Genomic DNA, 18,779 nt, shown 5'->3' with positions numbered 1-18,779 from the left:
AATGCTCAAGGCACAAACTGTATGCTCGTACTTCCTGTAATCGCTTACACACGTGGCCTTCCGAACTCTGGTCAGGTTGTCTCTTCTTACGGTCTGTAAATAACAACATATGTATTGAGTATTTGTGGTCACACCGTCGTATAATCTTGACAATATGTCGACAAGTGAGAAAATAACACCAAACGAAGGACTGAGCGCCGAAGAGGACGAGTTGCCTCCTCCCGTTGTGACTCGGACCCGTAGCGGGCGCAGAGTACGGACCCCAGCTGTGTATCTTGACTCTGAAGTACCGAAGACTCCAACACGCCGAACAAGGAAATCTGTCATTCAAGAGTTACCGAATGAGAATGCAGAGAACCAGACGGAACCCGAACCAGAGGTTGTAGTCGTGGAACCGGTTGCCGACGAGACTCGTGCGAAAAAACTTCCAAGCAGTCAGTCCAAATCAAATGCATTGGCAACAGCTGAGGCATGTCCAAAACTGGTCAAATCAGACACACCTGTAGGGAAGTCATTAGGTACAGTTATTCCAGCTGTGTCACATTGCAACGAGAAGGAAAACAAGGTTGGTCCCGTACCAATGGAGACTGTTCCGGACCGCCCAAATAAAACGGCCAAAAAGAGGACTCGTTCAGAGTCAAATGAGAAACTTGACGTGATACCTTTGGGTAAACCGAAATCCGGACGGGTATGGAAAGACCGCAACAAGCAACGGTCAGTAGTTGCAATAGCCTACAATGCTAACTACCTGCATGCATATGCAAACTATTACTAGTCAGCCCAGCCCATGCAAACACTGCCTAAAAATTGTTTAGGAAAATGTACCTTTTATCCAACTCCTTTTGTTTTTCAGGTTCTCGGCTCTTTTAAGAGATAAGCCACTGTGCTCCTCCTGGGAGAAGAAGATGGAGGCCAAGCGAGAGAAGGAGCTGGTGAGGAAATATTCCCTGCAACTGAAGGAGGACAAGGCCAGGGAGAAAGAGGTCTGTGTCGTCGCCTGTTCATGTTAGTGCACTCTGATATCTTAAAGTAGTGCACAAACTGCGTTCAAAACAACTGGAAAAATAGAAGTCTCCGACTTCAGTGCGTTCAAGACAACTGGGAAACGAGCTCCGACTGGGGGAAATCGTTTTTAACTTAGGCCTCTATCTAAAGCTCTGACTTTCCAACATGACGCAGTGATTTGACCTCTTATTTTTCAGAGTTCCCAGATGTCTTGGAACGCACCATTTAGTATATGGACCACACATCAGAGGTTGGCAGTGCAACTGTGATTGTTTAGGCATCCCCTCATGTGGTCGTTTTTTGGGTATCTTTTGTCCCTTACAGGAAAAGAGGAAGAGGCATGAGGAGAATTTGAAAAGGCGAGCTGAGAATGAGAGGAAGGGGGAGGTTGTGCAAGTGGTAAGTCACACACAAATCCCCACATTATCCCAAGTGAGATGAGGGGGGGTCTTTTTCTCTCACTGTAACCTATGTGAGCCAGGTAGATCTCTATTGTTGACTTCAGAGGCCGTATGTATCAATTGTCTCGGAGTAGAAGTGCTGTTCTATGATCAGGTTCTCCCATGCCCATGTTATCTTGTTCATTTGTGATCTGAAAGGCAATACTGATCCTAAATCAGCCCTCTTACTGACACTTGATACATATGGCCCCAGGCTAAGCGCTACATTCTCCCCCCTGGTTATTTCCATCCCAGATCCGGAACACAACAAAGATCAAGAGGATGAAGAAGAAACAGCTGAGGAAGATTGAGAAGAGGGACACACTTGCCATGCTGCAGAAATCACAGCCCAGGAACCCAAAAGCTGCACGGAAAGGTGGCAAAGTGGACAAGTAGAGGGAGTGCACTGGTTGACTTATGGGATGTTCAGCTCTGTTGAGAACCACCCCCTAGGCACTTCATGTAGATATGAGAGAACCACTCAGAAAAGGGGCTTGCTCCATTCGCTCCACGCATCGACCTGGTATTGCAGTTCCTCCAGGATGAAGGTGTTCAATCTTTCCCTCAATAGGCTAGGTGGAATTTTCACCATATTTGTTAATCTATCCAATCCTTTTCAGATCTACACAGTGCCTAGGGGGTAAGGCCAACATGGCTATGCTCACTGTGTGTGTGAGGCTGCTGGAACTGGAGAGCATGAGCAGCAAACCCTTTCAAAACAAATAACCAACCGTCTGGAGCATCGCAGATGCGAAAAGTGCCTCCTACCTCTATTTTGTGGAAATCCAAACATGGGCTGGAAGAATTCTTTACTTGAACTCTTACTATGTTTACTGTAATGCAATGTTCCATTAAACAAAGCAAATTGTTATACCAGTGTGTCTCCCAACCTTTTCTTAGTGGTCCACTAGATCACCATTGCAAGCTTTTTGCCCACTTTAGTGTGTTGCAGTAAAGGAATGACACTATAAAGCAAGTGTGCATTTCTCCAGTCAGGCTTTATTACATCACCCTGCGATGCTGTTATACTCAGCGCACTGACCAAGATCCATAAGAGAATGAATGAGCTTAAAGATGGGGAACTACAACAAATGGAGGGACAGACCATGTGAACAATACAGTGATTAACATTCAACTCCTAAGACAGGTCCAGTACACTCTAGTTATACAACACTTGACAATGGTTTTGATATATTTTTTTACAACTATTGTGGTGTCTTCACAGCAGTGTAACTGGATCAAATGTATTGTACAAAGTAAGTGTGTACAGGGCCAGGGAGTAGGAGAAAAAAGTAATCAAACAAGTTACAGTTGACTTACAATTAATGGAGAAAGACTCATGTTCTATTTTACAGAAACAAATGGGAGTTCTCTCTGACCTTAAACACAATCACCATACTTAGATCTAACTAATCAATATTATTAGCACTAATTACTTTGATATATACAAATATTAGCAATGTTCTGTTTTTTTCCCTCGGTCTCAAAAACATTTTGTAAGTACACTTGAAAATAAAATGCGATTTATTTTTTGGAACTCAAACCTCGCACTCAAGCTCACATTCTGTACTAGTGCACACACACACACTTTACTCATAATCTACTTTAGTTAATCTCTTAATGCATCCCTATTCATTTATAGTGCACTACTTTTGACCAGGGCCTGGTCAAAAGAAGTGCACTTTATAGGGAATAGGGTGCCATTTTGGACACTAAGTTACTAGGCCACTATTCCAATATGTTATGGTCGAGTCTGCTTCATACACTAACCCTAATAAAAAACGATAAGGCTACGCTAGGTTGTTTTGCTGTTGAAGAGGTGGAAGTCATCTTTGGGATGTAGGACGTAGTAGAAACTGTTTAAATAGTATTTTATGACGATACATCCTTCATTTAGCCGATTCCGCTGCTTCAAGAGGGATAACAGCCACAGCAGAGGAGCTAATGTGATGTCACCGGGTTCTCACACACACACACACACGTGGGCTCCTGCATTTGTTGCTCACCCCCGTTCTCTCAAACAAAAAACACACACACACACACACACACACACACACACACACACACACACACACACACACACACCCCCCTCTTAAACAGCATTTCTGAAGCTTTGAAAATCTGGCAGCCTCAAAGTAGACAAGCACCAACCCATTGCTATTATAACCCCCCTCTTCACACACACACAGACATATACTCTCACACAAACTGTTCATGTCCATATGCAGTTAGTCCATATCCTTTGGAAGAGGAGCAAGGTAGAGTTAGTGTTTGATAGATTCTAGCGATTTAACACTAATCAATCAGACCACCCATCTGCCCCCAGTCTTTTCCACAGACTAACATAGCAAGAGATGGAGTGGGTGAGAAAGAGAGCAGCAAAGGAAGAAACAGAAGACACAGAGGTCTAGCCAGTGGCTCTAAAGGGAGATATCTAATCATTGTAGTGAAGATGAAGCTTCAGGGGTGACGTTTTCCCTAGCTACAGATCTAGGATCAGCTTCGGCTCCCCTAATCCTAACCTTAAACATTAGCGGGGGCAAATGCAAAACTGACCCCAGATCAGCATCTAGGGGCAACTTGACCCTACACGGAAGATGAAGGCAGAAGAAAGCAGATCTTTCCCCCTGTCCGGTTGCATTGTCCTACAGGGTCTCACATCCCCTATGCACATCATCCCCACAGAGAGTGATAGGGGAGAGGTAAGGGGCATTACAACCCAAAATCTATCCTGAAAGAGGGAGGGTTGGGGTTAAACAGGGTCGATACCCAGTTTGTCCCTTCTTCAATTGGGGGAAAAAGGGCAGCTTGTGGCTTGTTCCAAATGCCTGGGTTAGTACAATTCGCTGATCGGGGGGGTGAAAATCAATATATATCTGGGCACATGTCCCAGTTGCCGTGGTCCTTCGCCTCCCAGTAGCCCCCCTTGTAGACGTGCATGGACTCTCCCGTGACGACGTCCTCGGTCCTCTCAAACCACATCGCCTCATAGTTGTCCTGGTGGACGCCTGACGAAAATAACAAGAGAAAAAGAATGACATTTAACCTATTGAAATTATCATAGGATGTTGAGGACCAGCCATGGAAGCTTTGGGAAAGGGACTTCTGCATCAAGACCATATAAAAGGATGAGATCAGGATGACAAGGACAACATTGCAGCAGTATGGTGGTGTCTAGCTACAATAGTTACCAGAGTTGTCATGTCTAGCGCTACAAGATTTCACACATACGAACGCCGTAAGACTTTGGGAAGTAGTATTTCTCAACTAAGTTAAACTGCAACTACTAGAGCGTCTAAGAGGAAGGAGACACAAACTACAGACAAATAACAGAAAGGAGAGAGATAACAACACTGGTGTTACTTGCTTTTGACCGCAGCTCCATAATGACCTTCCATGTCATCCACTGGGGGGGAGGGACAAGATGGAAAGATATGAGGTATGAAAAAAAAAGTGTGAGAATGAAATCATGATGTGTGTGTGTGTGTGTGTGTGTGTGTGTGTGTGTGTCCCGAACGATGAATACTTGCTTTGATACTCTGACAGGGGCGGACCACGTGGGGCTGCAAAATGGAAGACTGACAGATAAGTATGTGAGTGTGTGGATAGAAATAAACAGTGATATAGAGAGGAAGAGAGTAGAGGGCTACTTGCTTGGCGCGTGAGGTGGAGAATCGTCGGGGTCCGCTGAAGGGGGAGAGAGGAACATGAATAATTGACAGAAAGGAAAGAAATGAAAAGAAGAGGGGAGGGGGAAGAGCCTACAACCTAACCAATTAAATCTATTTAATATACTTACTGGTGTGGAAAATTAAAGCTAGCCTGCTTTTACTATGCTACGGAGCGGTTTCCTACCACAGGACATTGCCGCATATCAAAAAATACTTTTCTTCTAAACATTCCTCTGTTCAGTATTAGAATTCAAAATGTGCATGTCACAGCACAAGAATAAGCCGTTTCTAGGCATAGCCTGGAAACCTGGGTCGTGTTCACTAGACACCTAAGGTAGAAAAACGTCCCGAAACAGGGAGGGACTACCTGAACTTGTCAAATAAGAAACTTGGTTTTTGTTGCAAAACGTTTTGCGAGTGCGCACTGGTGAACACGACCCTTGTATTGATTGACTAGCATATTTACATCACAAGAAAGCTAGCTACCTTTGTTATATATATATAATAAATAATTAAAATACACACACTAAACAGAAAGTGCTAGAAGGATCACGTGTCAGAAGGAGAGGGAATAAGAGAGTGAACGCGTGGAGAAAGCGAGGGAGTGCTATAAGGACAGAGCGATGGAGGGAGGAAAGTTAGTGGTACTTGCTTTCGTCCGAAGCCTGGCTCGCTTCCGTACCAATCTCCACCGCATCGGCTGAACACAGCACACACCGAGGATGGACGCATGAATAAAGCGGGATATGATGGATGGTCAGAGGTATTAAATACACCTACCTTGTGAAAAGTGGAACGGATTGTGTGTGTGAGAGACTAAAGTGAGACAATAGGTGGAAGAGGAGTACTTGCTTTTCAAAGGCGAGTCAGTGATGAAAGAGTCCTCAATGACAGCTTGGGGGACAGAGAGACAGACACGTGTGAAAGACAGACAGATATATACAAGAGGAGAAAGGGACAGACAGGTAGACTATGAACACAGACAGCTCTGGGACGACACTCACTTTGTCTTTCCTCAAACCTGCCTCCATCTCCGTGTCTTCTCTCTAGCCACAATAGGAAGCCAAAGAAACCAGACTCCTCATTGAACTTAACGGGGAGTACTTCCTTACTCACAAGCACAAGAATTGGATCTTGCTCCCATCTTGGGCATGTCCCAATAATATCCTCAGCGGTACCGGAGCACCAAGTCTAGGACCAAAAGGCTCCTCAACAGCTTCTACCTCCAAGCCATAAGACTGCTGAACAATTCATAAAATGGCCACCGGACTATTTACATTGACCCCCCCTCCCTTTTGTACACTGCTGCTACTCGCTGTTTATTATCTATGCATAGTCACTTCACCTCTACCTACATGTAAAAATTACTTCAACCAACCAGTACCCCTGCACACTGACTCGGTACCAGTAACCCCTGTATATAGCCTCGTTATTGTGTTACTTTTTATTATTATTTTTTACTTTAGTCTATTTGGTAAATATTTTCTTAACTCTTCTTGAGCTGCACTGTTGGTTAAGGACTTGTAAGTAAGCATTTCACAGTAAGGTCTACACTTGTTGTATTCTGCGCATGTGACAAATAAAGTTTGATTTGAAGTATGCACTTGTTTACTACTTCAAATATTGGATTGGTGAGGCATGGGTGTCTCCACCTTGTTTCTTATACCAGTCATTTCCTTTCAAATAAGTATAGGAAAGTCAACAAGTGAACACTGGGAAGAAGGAGAGATAATTGGGATGTAGCCCTTCTTGCACCTGCTTCCCTCGCCCCTCCCTCTTTCTTACCGTCCTCTGCTACCTCCACCCCTTCTGCCCCCTCCTCGGGCAGGTTGGCTGCGCGCTGGGCCTCTCTCTCCCTCTCGCGGCGGACGCTCCTCTGCTTCTCCTCCAGCCGTTGCTTCTCGGCATTGGCTTCGTCCCACCGGCCCGCCTCCATCAGCTGCTGGTCGGGCCGTCGCCGGCTGTCGGTGGGCGCCACGCCCTCCTCGAACTCGTTGAGCGTCAGCGCCAGCGACGAGAAGTAGTACATGGTCTCCGCTCCCTCACTGCAGATGGGAGGAAGAGAGAGGATGGGAAACGAGGGGAGAGAGAGAATGGAGGAGGAAGTGGAAGGGACAGAGCGAGAGAGAGAATGGAGGTGGAAGGGACAGAGCAATAGAAAGAGAGATGCCAAACAGAGGTGAGATGATTGAAAAAGCCATGTTCTTTGACACACCAAATTTCTTATTCATTTGCAGCACCTCATCAGCAAACTCCCCCCACCCCTCCCCACACACTCTACTCACGGTAGTGGGTTCTTCTTCCAGAGCTCCTTGGCTTTGAGTGTCTGGTAGACGGTCTTCTGTTTGCCCTCGGTGCCGTTCTCTCCCTTATTGCTCTGCATCACCCTGGAGAACTCCATCTTCTCATCCCACGTCCCTGACAGCACATAGTGGGCCTTACCCTCCTTGTCGGTCACCACACCAGTCACCTTCCTGGCCACGTCTCTGGAGAAGTAGCTATACGGGGCGAACTTGAGATGGCAGCAGTCGCCGGTCCGGTGGTTCACCACGTCTATCTCTCCCGACTGAGAAAACCAGAAAGAGCGAGAATGGAATTCTTTAAAAATATGTCGTTCACTTAAATAAATCTTGAATGTTTTTTTTTTTTTAATGCTTGGAATTAGTCTAAAATCTCCTAACGTCCACAGTACGTGCTGCGTGCGCCGATGCCAAAAATTGTGGATTGATAATGTCACTATAACAGAAATAGCCATCATGTGTGAAACATTTCTTACCTGGTCGATCCACAACTTGCCCACGATGATGTTGTGTACTGTTGTAGTGACTTTCTTCCACGAGTAGTGATTGTTGCTCTTCTCAAACATACATTGGATAGAGCCTGTGGAATTGGATTACACCACAGCAAACTTTGAAAATTCAAACTATACAAACAAAACATTTGCGTGATGGAGACATTGGCTGGCAGCTATCAGTCCTCACACACCGCCTTACCCAGAGGCATGATGGAGAGGTATTTTCCCCTGAACTTGCTGGCGAGGGAGATCTCCTGTCGGAGGGTCCAGCCTCTCTCTGAGATGGCATGATGAGCAGCTGCAGGTGGGTGGTGACTCACCTGGATGAAGGAGGATTGGGTAGGGCTATATTACAATTGAGTCACTTAGCACAGTGTTTTGCAAACCTGGTCCTGGGGACCCACAGAGTACCATGTTTCTTTTTTAACTGTGCACTAAAACACCTAAATCCACTAATCAATGGCTTGATGATTAGCACATTTCTTGAGTCAGATATGGTTGTGCTGGGCTAAAACAACATATTTAAACAATTTATCTAAATTAGTTTCATACACGTGGGAGTAGAGAGCTGTTGTTTCCCACAGCTGCCACTAGGGGGTGTTTTCCCTCAGTAATCCCCCAGAGAATTGAGTACCACAAGTCATAAAACCCAGAAATGGTTCCAATTGTTTTTGTTTTTTTCATTCATTTTTCCATCTGGGATTTTAGAACTACTTAATATAAGGGTTGTGTTTCGTGTAGGCTTCCCCTGGCGTGAGGTTTTGATAATCTAGAAAAAAGAAACGCACACCTATAAAGGCGAGGTGCTGGCTAGCGGAGCAGAACACTAGAAAATAAAGGAAAGCCGCACACTCTAAGAGCTCAGATGCAAAAATTTTAATAACCAACGTTTCGACAGCTAAGCTGTCTTCATCAGGGTATCATCACAAACACTGAGAGATGAGTCATTTATATAGTGTCAAGAGACACACAGGTGTTTGTAATCATGGCCAAGTATGGCCTAATATCATTGGTTAACTGAAATATTTAAAAAATGGTATACAAGGAACATACAAAAAGACAAACAAATGGATAACATATGATCATAGCATTTGTAGTCTAAAAAGTATCTAACAAACAATTACAATGGCAAAATCACAAGAATGGCTTCAGATCAAAGTCTATGTTGAGACCGAAGGGAGCAAGTGTCTTTAAATTAAAGATCCAGGCAGCCTCTCGTTTTAACAATAAATTATCAAGGTCACCCCCTCTCCTCGGGAGGGTGACATGTTCGATGCCAATATAACGCAGAGACGAAATCGAATGGCCTGCCTCCAAAAAGTGGGCCGCAACTGGGTAAGTCAGGTTTTTGCACCTAATGGTGCTACGGTGCTCTGAGATACGTACTTTTAATTCACGCTTTGTTTTACCCACATAATTTTTACCACAGGGACAAGTTATAAGGTAAATAACTGCCTTAGTGGAACACGTAATAACACCTTTAATTGGGATAGATTTCCCTGTTTGGGGGTGTTTGAAGGATCTACATTTGTAAGTGCCATTGCATTGAGCACAGCCATTACACTTGTAATTTCCATCCAGTATGGGCGCAAATAGGCATTGTTCAGGAATATCTTGGGGTGGTAAATCAGAGTGTACCAATTGGTCTCTGAGATTTCTGCCCCGCGAGAATACGACCAGGGGAAGATCAGAAAACACATTACCAAGACTATCATCATATTTCAGAATGTGCCAATGTTTGTGAACGATTGCTTTAATTTGTTCAGAGCACTTTGAATAGCGGGTAGTAAGAACGCATGAATGCGTCTTTTTGCGAGACTGACCTTGAAAAAGGTCATGTCTCGTTTTGTTTTGAATTTTCTCAATGGCAATATTAATCTGATCATTGTTGTACCCCCTCTCCTTGAACTTATCCTGAGTCTCAGCCATATTTCTGTCGAAATCTGATTGTTTAATGCAAATTCTTTTGATTCGACAGAATTGGCTGTAGGGCAAACTATTTTTCAAGGGAAGTGGGTGACAACTGTCAGCCCTCAACAAACTGTTACGATCAGTAGGTTTCCTGTAAAGATCAGTGTATAAAACATTATCTTCACACAAGATCAGAAGATCAAGAAAACTGATTTGACGTGTATCAGATTGCATAGTAAATCTCAAATGTTCAGATATTCCTGAACAATGCCTATTTGCGCCCATACTGGATGGAAATTACAAGTGTAATGGCTGTGCTCAATGCAATGGCACTTACAAATGTAGATCCTTCAAACACCCCCAAACAGGGAAATCTATCCCAATTAAAGGTGTTATTACGTGTTCCACTAAGGCAGTTATTTACCTTATAACTTGTCCCTGTGGTAAAAATTATGTGGGTAAAACAAAGCGTGAATTAAAAGTACGTATCTCAGAGCACCGTAGCACCATTAGGTGCAAAAACCTGACTTACCCAGTTGCGGCCCACTTTTTGGAGGCAGGCCATTCGATTTCGTCTCTGCGTTATATTGGCATCGAACATGTCACCCTCCCGAGGAGAGGGGGTGACCTTGATAATTTATTGTTAAAACGAGAGGCTGCCTGGATCTTTAATTTAAAGACACTTGCTCCCTTCGGTCTCAACATAGACTTTGATCTGAAGCCATTCTTGTGATTTTGCCATTGTAATTGTTTGTTAGATACTTTTTAGACTACAAATGCTATGATCATATGTTATCCATTTGTTTGTCTTTTTGTATGTTCCTTGTATACCATTTTTTTTATATTTCAGTTAACCAATGATATTAGGCCATACTTGGCCATGATTACAAACACCTGTGTGTCTCTTGACACTATATAAATGACTCATCTCTCAGTGTTTGTGATGATACCCTGATGAAGACAGCTTAGCTGTCGAAACGTTGGTTATTAAAATTTTTGCATCTGAGCTCTTAGAGTGAGGTTTTGATAACCACGCAAATCTCTCGGACACGGTAACTTTACCAATAACGAGCACAGCATTTGGGGAGTCAATCGAGGCAAATATATTGATAAAAAAAACTCACGGCTATCAAAACATCACGCCAAGGTAAGCCTACAGTTAATAAAAGAATTCTGTAAAATTCACAATGTGAAAAATGAATGGCGGAAAAACCACTGGAACCATTTCCGTGGTTTTATGGGTATTACGTGGCGGACTATTGGAACGTGATACAGCAGAAGGGAACGTTACAGCACCACAGGTGATGGACAGCGCTGGAACTCCTGACAGTTTATAGAGGTACCACTACCCATAGATGCCTTCTCTGGAAAATGTACTGTGGGAATTGTAATGGGAAATTATTTTCCTGTATTTGATTTACTGTTGATATGGACTGATATGTAATAAACATGACTGTGTGCTGGGAGACGCAGACGGATGCATTCCTTCGGGGAAGGGAAACAGGAGCCAACCGTGTACGTTTAAGTAACACATCTAATGAAGTAGTCGTCACTTGTTCGTCTATAATTATCTGTTGTAACCGAGTACTGATGTTCTACCTTCGACCTGTTAAACTGACGGTATCAAATGTTATGGTTAATGTTTGACGCCAGGCTCGATTCGAGGACAGAGATAATGCATCTGTGTCACTGTAGCAGCTGTTGCTGGGACTTCCTGCAAGCCTCTTGGGCTGGTGTTTACAGAACATTTGATGCTGTGGGATTAATACTTAAGGGCCTTCTCTGCTTTTGTTCTGGAGGGGTCTCCTTGTTGCAACTTGTAATAAACCGGATTTATATGATCAGATTGTTGTGATGTCAACTTGTGGTTAATTGAATGTGTATTGGTTTTAAAAACATAGCCACTGTAGATGCAAATCATCTTCTCTCCTACTCTCTCTCTGCCCCCTCCCGCGCTTAGCCCCTCACCCATTTGAACCTGTAGCCATCACCCCCCCCCTTTCTGTTTTTCCAATTCCCCAACCAGTCATTCCCCCCACCTTTACCTGTTCACATAGTGAGCGGTAGCCGCTCTCCCTCAGCCGGTCCAGTTCGTAGGTCTCCCCCAGTAGGGGGTTGAAGGGTTTCCCTGTGCGGTGGACCGTAGTGGAGTAGGATGATACGGTGAAGGCAGCCACGTAGCACAGCTGCTCCAGAGAGCTCTGGCACTTAGCCGCCTTGTCCAGGAGCTCGTAGTACTCCAAGTCCTCGGATAGACGCTGCAGCATGGAGATCGGTTCGTTGAAGTTCACCTGTGATAAGAGGGAGAAAATGGAAAATGGAAAGGGTTATTAAGGAAAAATACATGTAACTGCCAAAATAAAGGAAACACCGACAAAGTGGCTGGGACTCTATTGGAGGGATGCGACACCATTGTTCCACAATTTGGTGATTTGGTGGGAAAAAAATGCTGTCTCAGGCACCTCTCCAGAATTTCTCATAAATGTTCATTTGGGTAGAGATCTGGTGTCTGAGACACACACACTTTAAAACCCCCTATGCTCCTTTGAGACCCCTCTTTCATAGTCACAGACCTCTTCTTCTAGCCGTGGTAGCCAAAATATTTGGGAAACTGGCCATTTTTATACATGACCCTAAGCATGATGGAATGTTAATTGCTTAATATATTCAGGAACCATCCTGTGTGGAAGCACCTGCTTTCAATGTACTCTATCCCTCATTTACTCAAGTACAGTGTTTACTTTATTTTGGCACTTACCTATTGATCCATTTCATTCCAGAAAGTTGTTCCCTCCCTTCTGCCCTTGTTCAATACAATGCACAGAGCTGAAAGCAACAGTTAGGGTGTGCTGCAATAGTCTATAGTCACACACACACACGCGCATTTCTTACAGGCATGGGTATCTTGGAGAGCTCTTTGCCGATGCAGTTCTTCATGATGCTCCAGAGGTTCAGCGAATAGTTGGGCTTGTCTGGGATTTTGGTCCGCCTCTTCCTCACTGGCTCTACCTCCAGGGACTGGGGCGACTCCGGATTGGACCCCAACGACTGCTCGTCACAAAGCTGTGGGTGGCCAAAGAGGGCAGAACACAAACACGTTTTATTTCAAGGGACATCCTATGTACTGTAAAGCAAGTAATTAAACAAACATTTCAAATATCAAAACAGTGACCGACTCACCGATTGGTCATCGATTCCAGTCTCAGCGCTGAGACCACTGATGTTACTTCCTGACCTTCTGAGTGGAGGAGAAAGAAACAGAGATATATAGAAAGAAAGAAGAGCATTTTACCAATTACAGTTTTCCTTCTAAAAGCTCAGTTTATTGCTCATAAAATGCCATGCCATTTGTATTGATAAAAATGAGGAGGTTGAGAGAGAGAGAAGGAAAGAGAGCGAGAAACAGGGAGACAGATGGAGAGTTAAAAAAAGAAAAAAAAGGAGGTAGAGGCGTGCTGACCTATGATACTTGGGGTCGGCCGGTACAGTGATGAACCCCGCTGGGTCCTCCATAGCGTCAAAGAACTCGTTTTCATCATCCTCGTCGCTTGCGTCTCCCTTTGCTGAGCCCGAACCTGAGGGAGAAAATGAAATATTATGAATGACAGTGTTGTAGATTCACTGGTTGACTTAACTAGCAGGCTAACAATCAGTTTGGAGTTAGGGGGTTAAAGCTCAGGGGTCAAAGAGTTAATGTAACAGTTTGTTCGGGGTCAGAGGTGATGCCTTACTCTTGCTGTCCAGGGCAGGGTTGCTCTGGGACAGGGGCAGTACGGTTGCCCCTCTGAAGGCCCTCTCCAGGTGGTTGTGCTGCTTGGCTAGCTGCTCCAATGTCTCCTCCAGCCTTATCCTCTGGTCCCGCTCCGAATGCAAGGCTTTCTGCCACCGTTTACTGTGGGCCTGGGCCAGCGCTAGGAAGTCTCTGCACGCCTGGGGGGGGAGAAAGGTTGGAGGAAAATTGAAAAAAAACAAAAAAAAAACATTTGATACAAACACCAAAAACAGTACGGTGGGTCTGGGCCAGGGAGTCTCTGCACGCCTGGGGGGAAGAATGTTAGGGAAACCTCAAAGAAACGCTTTAAGAACATTCATACAACACCACAAAGCCTTGTAAATGTTTGTGTAATACTGAAGAAACAGATGGCTCGTACTGTGGGCTTCAGCTAGACTGCACTATTAGACCTTCACTGTATTATATGAACAATGTTTGGGTGAATCAGTTTTTCACACTGTAAAAACAATAACATCAACACGTACGTTGATCATAGCGTTGGAGGTGATGCGGAACAATGTGGCTCTCTCCGTCACCTGCCGGATCTTGCCATCCGTGTCGCCTCCCAGCCGCACCCCCTCCAGCTCTGACAGGGACCTAGGACAGGGGCACAGCCAAGGAGAGTCAGCCAGTTCCTTCAACCCATCTCTTTTGTATGTAGTACATGTCATTTGTTTATTCACTCAGACTACTCCGCAACCAAGACAAATATCTGGTCCATAACAAAATCTTAGACCTTACCTGGTCAACCAGTTACTATGTGCTTGTAAGGATAGAACCCGAGCAATAGCTTTTTGCATCCATTCATGTGTTCTATGGATGTGGGCAAAGTTATCTTGTTCTATTACTATCGGTGCCTATACATGGGGGAATCAACCACTTGTTGATTGTAAGGTTTGTGTGAGAGTGATGGGTTGACCCCTGACCTTTGGAGGGCGGAGCCATGCTTGGCGATGAGGTCGTTGCAGGTGCTCAGGTCTTCCACCTTGCTGCCCAGCGTGCGTAGTGTGGACTGTACCTCTGAGTTACGTGCCCCTCCGCCCTGTCCCGAGGTAGGGGGTGACGTCGGACACTCATCACCAGAGTCATCTGGAGAAGAAGAGAAGAATCTCAAATATATTTTGATTTGTTTAACACTTTTTTGGTTACTACATGATTCCATGTGTTATCTACAATGTAGAAAACAGCAAAAATAAAGAAAAACCCTGGAATGAGTAGGTGTCCAAATTTTTGACTGGTACTGTATACGAAGAAAAAATATATACATTCTATCAGAATGATAGCCCCACCCCCTCACTCTAACTGGGGGTTATACAGTAAACTGTAATTCTTGATAAATAAAACATGTTCTCTCTCTCAAAGGAACATGAAGAAAAACATACAGTATACACTCCACTCAGACACCCTCCTTCCCTTACCGTCTCTCACTACCCATTAAAGACTGTTCTACACAGACAAATCCCTTCCTCTCCCGCCTCATTTTTCCCTCTTCTCCCTCCCTCCCTCACCAGACTCGGCCTGATTGCGGACAGCCTTGGCCTTGGCCAGCTCCAGGGCGGTGATCCAGCGCTGCCGCTCCACCTCAGAGCTGGCCTTCAGGTGGTAGGTCTGTGCCCCGCCGTTGGAGATGACAAAGTTGCACGAGTCCTCCACCGCGATGTTGGCCGTGGCCAGGTTGATGGTGCCCCGGCACGTGTGGCCCATCTCCGCCTGGGTCCTGGGGAGAAACAGAGCGAGAGAGTGGATTAAACTAGGGTCAACTCCTGAACCAGCTCCAACTCCTGCTTGTACGGCTGGTCCGAAAACAACTCCTAGCCCCCTAACCTGGTCCTCTTCAGTGTTTACTCATCTGAAGGAACCATATAGGAAGCAATACGGCAGAAGCTTCTCTAAGCCTACTGGAAGCCAAGATAAAGACGTCACTTTAACTACGCCTACCTGGTTTCTTTTGTTCTGCAAACTCCAGAAAGAGGGAAAGAGGCTACAGAATATGTTCAGACTGAGGCAGCTTTAGGCTAGTTGGAGCAAAATTGAGTAACCTAATTTTGGACAACATTTACGTCATTTAGCAGACGCTCTTATCCAGAGAGACTTACAAATTGGTGCATTCACCTTAAGATATCCAGTGGAACAACCACTTTACTATAGTACATCTATATCTTTTTTTTTGGGGGGGGGGGGTTAGAAGGATTACTATATCCTATCCCAGGTATTCCTTAAAGAGGTGGGGTTTCAGGTGTCTACGGAAGGTGGTGATTGACTCTGTTCTCTGTTCCACATTAAGGTTTTATGTTACATTACATTAACTAAAGGTCTATAATTACAGCCAGTTTAACCAGGAACCATTATGATTACACAAGCAAAGAGGAGGGTGGACCCAATACTCAGAAGCGTGGCAATAGAAACCAGCTGACTGATGGACCAGTGTGGACTATTGGCTATTGTTGCCTAACTAATTTGTTCATATGGAACAAAGGAATCGGTCTAATACAGCCATCTCAGATGCAATATAGCCTAGTGTTGAAAAAAACATTTCATATTGCACCATTTCTGGTTTCGCAATTTTGCATGATTGCAAAAAGCTTTGTACAAATGTCTCGCTAAATGCGCTCTTGGCAAGTTATTCGTGAGAAAACAACCTTACTTGGAAAAAGACTCAGAGATAGGAACATGAAAAGTGTGTGAATTGTTGGATGTGCTTATCACCTGACTCTAAATTGTTAGGCAAACAGTACTGTTCACACAACACACACACACACACACAGTGCTTGGAGTGGGAGGTGAATGGTACACAGCTACGTCACTAAACAAACACGACTCGTATTACACAGCCCAGCGAAGACACAATGACTCCCCCACAGGGCTGAAAACACAATAAGTATTCGGACACACCTCTTTGTTGCAAGCAGAACGGAGAGGAGTCATGCAATATTGTGACACCATTAAATGGCAGAGTTACACAGGGAATCCATAATGACCTCAAGCTTCAATTTCTTTATGATACTGTGCGCCATAGTCAAAACTCATGATAGGCATATAAAGGAGAGCAAGTTGTATTCATCTTGTAGGGCAGGGAAAATGGGAACAACACAGAGCAAATCACAGCTATAATATAACCGTTTAGTTAGTCCTCCTAGCTAACTAACTAACTAGCTAGCACAGTGTCCTTCACTCCCACCTGCCAAACACCTGCCCTTGCCGTTGTTAACAGAACTGCTGGAAAGCAGTGCCCAATAGGCGGGGGTGAAATACACTGTCTGTTGGTGTGCTAGCTTGCTACTTATCCCGGATGCTGTGTACCGGAGTCCTAGCTAGCTAACCAACTAGCTAGAACACAGTGTCCTTCACTCCCGCTTGCCCTACACCGGCCCTCGCTGTCGTTAACAGAACTGCAGGCAAACAGTGCCTGCCAGGCAGGCGTGAAGGACACCGTCTACCGTTGTCCTGACTAGCTACTGACATTATCGCCCCCGCCTCTTCTTGTGTGGGGTTTATCGGCTGTTTGGTATCCAACCGGTATGGTGCATTACCGCCAACTACTGTACAGGAGCACCCTGCCTCCCGCCTATGTACCGGAGTCCTAGCTTAAAAATGGACCAATAGAAGTATAAAGAGGGGTTCCGGCAGATACAGGAATGCCCACAAGCAGGAACACCCTGAATTGCAGGCAGCAAAGATTTCTGGTAACTGTTAGTCTTATCTGTTACAGCGGATGCAAAGAGGTACTATGTCATGCAACCCCATCTCACCCCATTCTTACCTGTAGTAGGATAGTAAACCGTTGCTCAAGACGAACCATCGTCGCTGGTAGCCCTTGATGTAATTTGTCCATTTGAATAGCCATCCTTTGTATGTGTCTCCAGCCGGAGTCGGGGTGGGTGCCTTGGGCTCCGACATTACGACAGCCTGAGCCTTCACAGTGGGCTATTAGATTGGGGCCTAGGGACATGAAAAGCAGTAAGACAACCTGAAAATGGCAGTGGAAAATCTACAGGACAATTTACTAGCTAACTAATCCATACATACTTGGGATACGTAGAGGTCTAGTAGTAGACCACGTAAGTTGTCAGTGTAAAGTCAGAACAGTTTCTACACTCAGCATAACCCAAAGGCCGGTAGACGGCGATATTGAGTCGTTTCGATATCGCCATCTACCGGCCTTTGGGCTCCAATCAGCAGTCAACACCCGATTCCCCATCAGTGACACTAGCCTATCTGTCAACTACCTGGCTTTGGTTAACAGTTTATACTGTGTAAATTGATATAGTAAGTGATATCAGCAACTTAGCTCAGCTGGATAAGTTGTTGGAGACCAACTGCTGCTAGTGATGTTAACAAGACTTAGCTTGCTAGCTAGCCTACAAACGTCGGGCTAGATAAGATAGACTAAGCAGGTAGTTAAGCTAGTTACAGTAGCTAGCTAACGTTAACGGCATAACCAGTCTTGTCGAGGGCAAGACGATAACAGCAATCACGCTTCCATCCAAACGTTGGCATAAAGCTAGAGGGATACTAGCTAACGTTACTACTACACAATTTGCAATGACTATACACTTTACACATTTAGCATCGTCAGTGCAAAATCAACACAAACTCGCTAGCGGCCTAACAACGGAGCACAGCCTGGCGCTGAAGTGCAGCATCACACACCGGACTCACGACAATGACAGGCGGATCCACACCGACGCTAGCGACCGTCGACCGAGAGTCGATGCCTTGAGCAGCTAATCATCTCAAGTTTTGCAATAAAAATACACGTATATTATGCTCGTATAGCTAGCTAATCAATGAACCACACAACCAACCAACCTTTATCAGTATGTCGAGGAAAAACTGACGCAATTTCCTTGGGCTTGACAACTTCAACATCCGACTATCAGACTGGACATTTATTTTTGCATAAAAAAATGAAAGTAACATGACAAACGTAGCTATCAAGCTACAACCTTTCCCAATCAAAGTTGTCTTCGCCTTAGCATTAAATGTCACGAACACAATTGATTTCAGTTGTTTGTTTACTTTTTTTTTTTTACAAATATGTCTACCTACCTTGTATCGATGGGCAAGTTCGTTTTATGTGGGCGGGGTATGCACATTGTAGACCATTCCATTGGTCTATTAGGAAATATCCACTCAACCGGGCACCGGTCCATGCAAAACGAACTAGCACACTCACTGGTACCACC

At 44.8% G+C, this 18,779-nt stretch overlaps 2 protein-coding genes across 11 annotated transcripts; one reads left to right on the top strand and one right to left on the bottom strand.

Annotated features, from left to right (window-relative positions):
• The first annotated feature begins 38 nt into the window (after nucleotides 1-38).
• LOC115191924 (coiled-coil domain-containing protein 86) lies at nucleotides 39-2,321 on the top strand. Its single transcript, XM_029749957.1, has 4 exons — nucleotides 39-714; nucleotides 854-983; nucleotides 1,330-1,404; nucleotides 1,701-2,321. Exons 1-4 carry the CDS (start codon nucleotides 155-157, stop codon nucleotides 1,839-1,841), a joined length of 906 nt encoding a protein of 301 aa, XP_029605817.1. The 5' UTR covers nucleotides 39-154; the 3' UTR covers nucleotides 1,842-2,321.
• A 1,230-nt stretch (nucleotides 2,322-3,551) lies between these two features.
• On the bottom strand, nucleotides 3,552-18,779 carry osbp (oxysterol binding protein). Of its 10 annotated transcripts, none has more exons than XM_029749945.1 (20): nucleotides 18,643-18,779; nucleotides 17,354-17,532; nucleotides 15,102-15,310; nucleotides 14,520-14,682; nucleotides 14,079-14,190; nucleotides 13,553-13,751; nucleotides 13,282-13,396; nucleotides 13,002-13,059; nucleotides 12,714-12,884; nucleotides 11,867-12,112; nucleotides 8,110-8,230; nucleotides 7,893-7,996; nucleotides 7,402-7,682; nucleotides 6,902-7,161; nucleotides 5,969-6,010; nucleotides 5,769-5,816; nucleotides 5,100-5,132; nucleotides 4,976-5,008; nucleotides 4,813-4,851; nucleotides 3,552-4,453 (listed from the first exon to the last, which is right to left on the bottom strand). In XM_029749945.1, exons 2-20 carry the CDS (start codon nucleotides 17,488-17,490, stop codon nucleotides 4,311-4,313), a joined length of 2,514 nt encoding a protein of 837 aa, XP_029605805.1. In that variant the 5' UTR covers nucleotides 17,491-17,532; nucleotides 18,643-18,779; the 3' UTR covers nucleotides 3,552-4,310. The 10 variants fall into 10 exon arrangements, with proteins under 10 accessions (XP_029605805.1, XP_029605803.1, XP_029605807.1 ...); XM_029749943.1 differs by lacking the exon at nucleotides 18,643-18,779 and adding an exon at nucleotides 18,403-18,625; XM_029749947.1 differs by lacking the exon at nucleotides 18,643-18,779 and adding an exon at nucleotides 18,403-18,625 and having other exon boundaries at nucleotides 13,002-13,056.

The sequence above is a fragment of the Salmo trutta genome, chromosome 4 (genome assembly GCF_901001165.1).
Source record: "Salmo trutta chromosome 4, fSalTru1.1, whole genome shotgun sequence".
In the NCBI taxonomy this organism is placed as follows: Eukaryota; Metazoa; Chordata; class Actinopteri; order Salmoniformes; family Salmonidae; genus Salmo; species Salmo trutta.
This window is presented reverse-complemented; position numbering and strand designations above follow the sequence as displayed.

Excerpts from the sequence above, each read along its gene's own strand:
- LOC115191924 (XM_029749957.1), top strand. The coding sequence starts at position 155 with ATGTCGACAAGTGAGAAAATAACACCAAACGAAGGACTGAGCGCCGAA. Across the intron at positions 715-853 it reads AAAGACCGCAACAAGCAACG|GTTCTCGGCTCTTTTAAGAG; the intron begins GTCAGTAGTTGC and ends TTTGTTTTTCAG. Across the intron at positions 984-1,329 it reads ACAAGGCCAGGGAGAAAGAG|GAAAAGAGGAAGAGGCATGA; the intron begins GTCTGTGTCGTC and ends TGTCCCTTACAG.
- osbp (XM_029749945.1), bottom strand. The coding sequence starts at position 17,490 with ATGTCGGAGCCCAAGGCACCCACCCCGACTCCGGCTGGAGACACATAC. Across the intron at positions 7,997-8,109 it reads CCTCTCCATCATGCCTCTGG|GCTCTATCCAATGTATGTTT; the intron begins GTAAGGCGGTGT and ends CCAATTCCACAG. Across the intron at positions 7,162-7,401 it reads TGGAAGAAGAACCCACTACC|TGAGGGAGCGGAGACCATGT; the intron begins GTGAGTAGAGTG and ends TCCCATCTGCAG.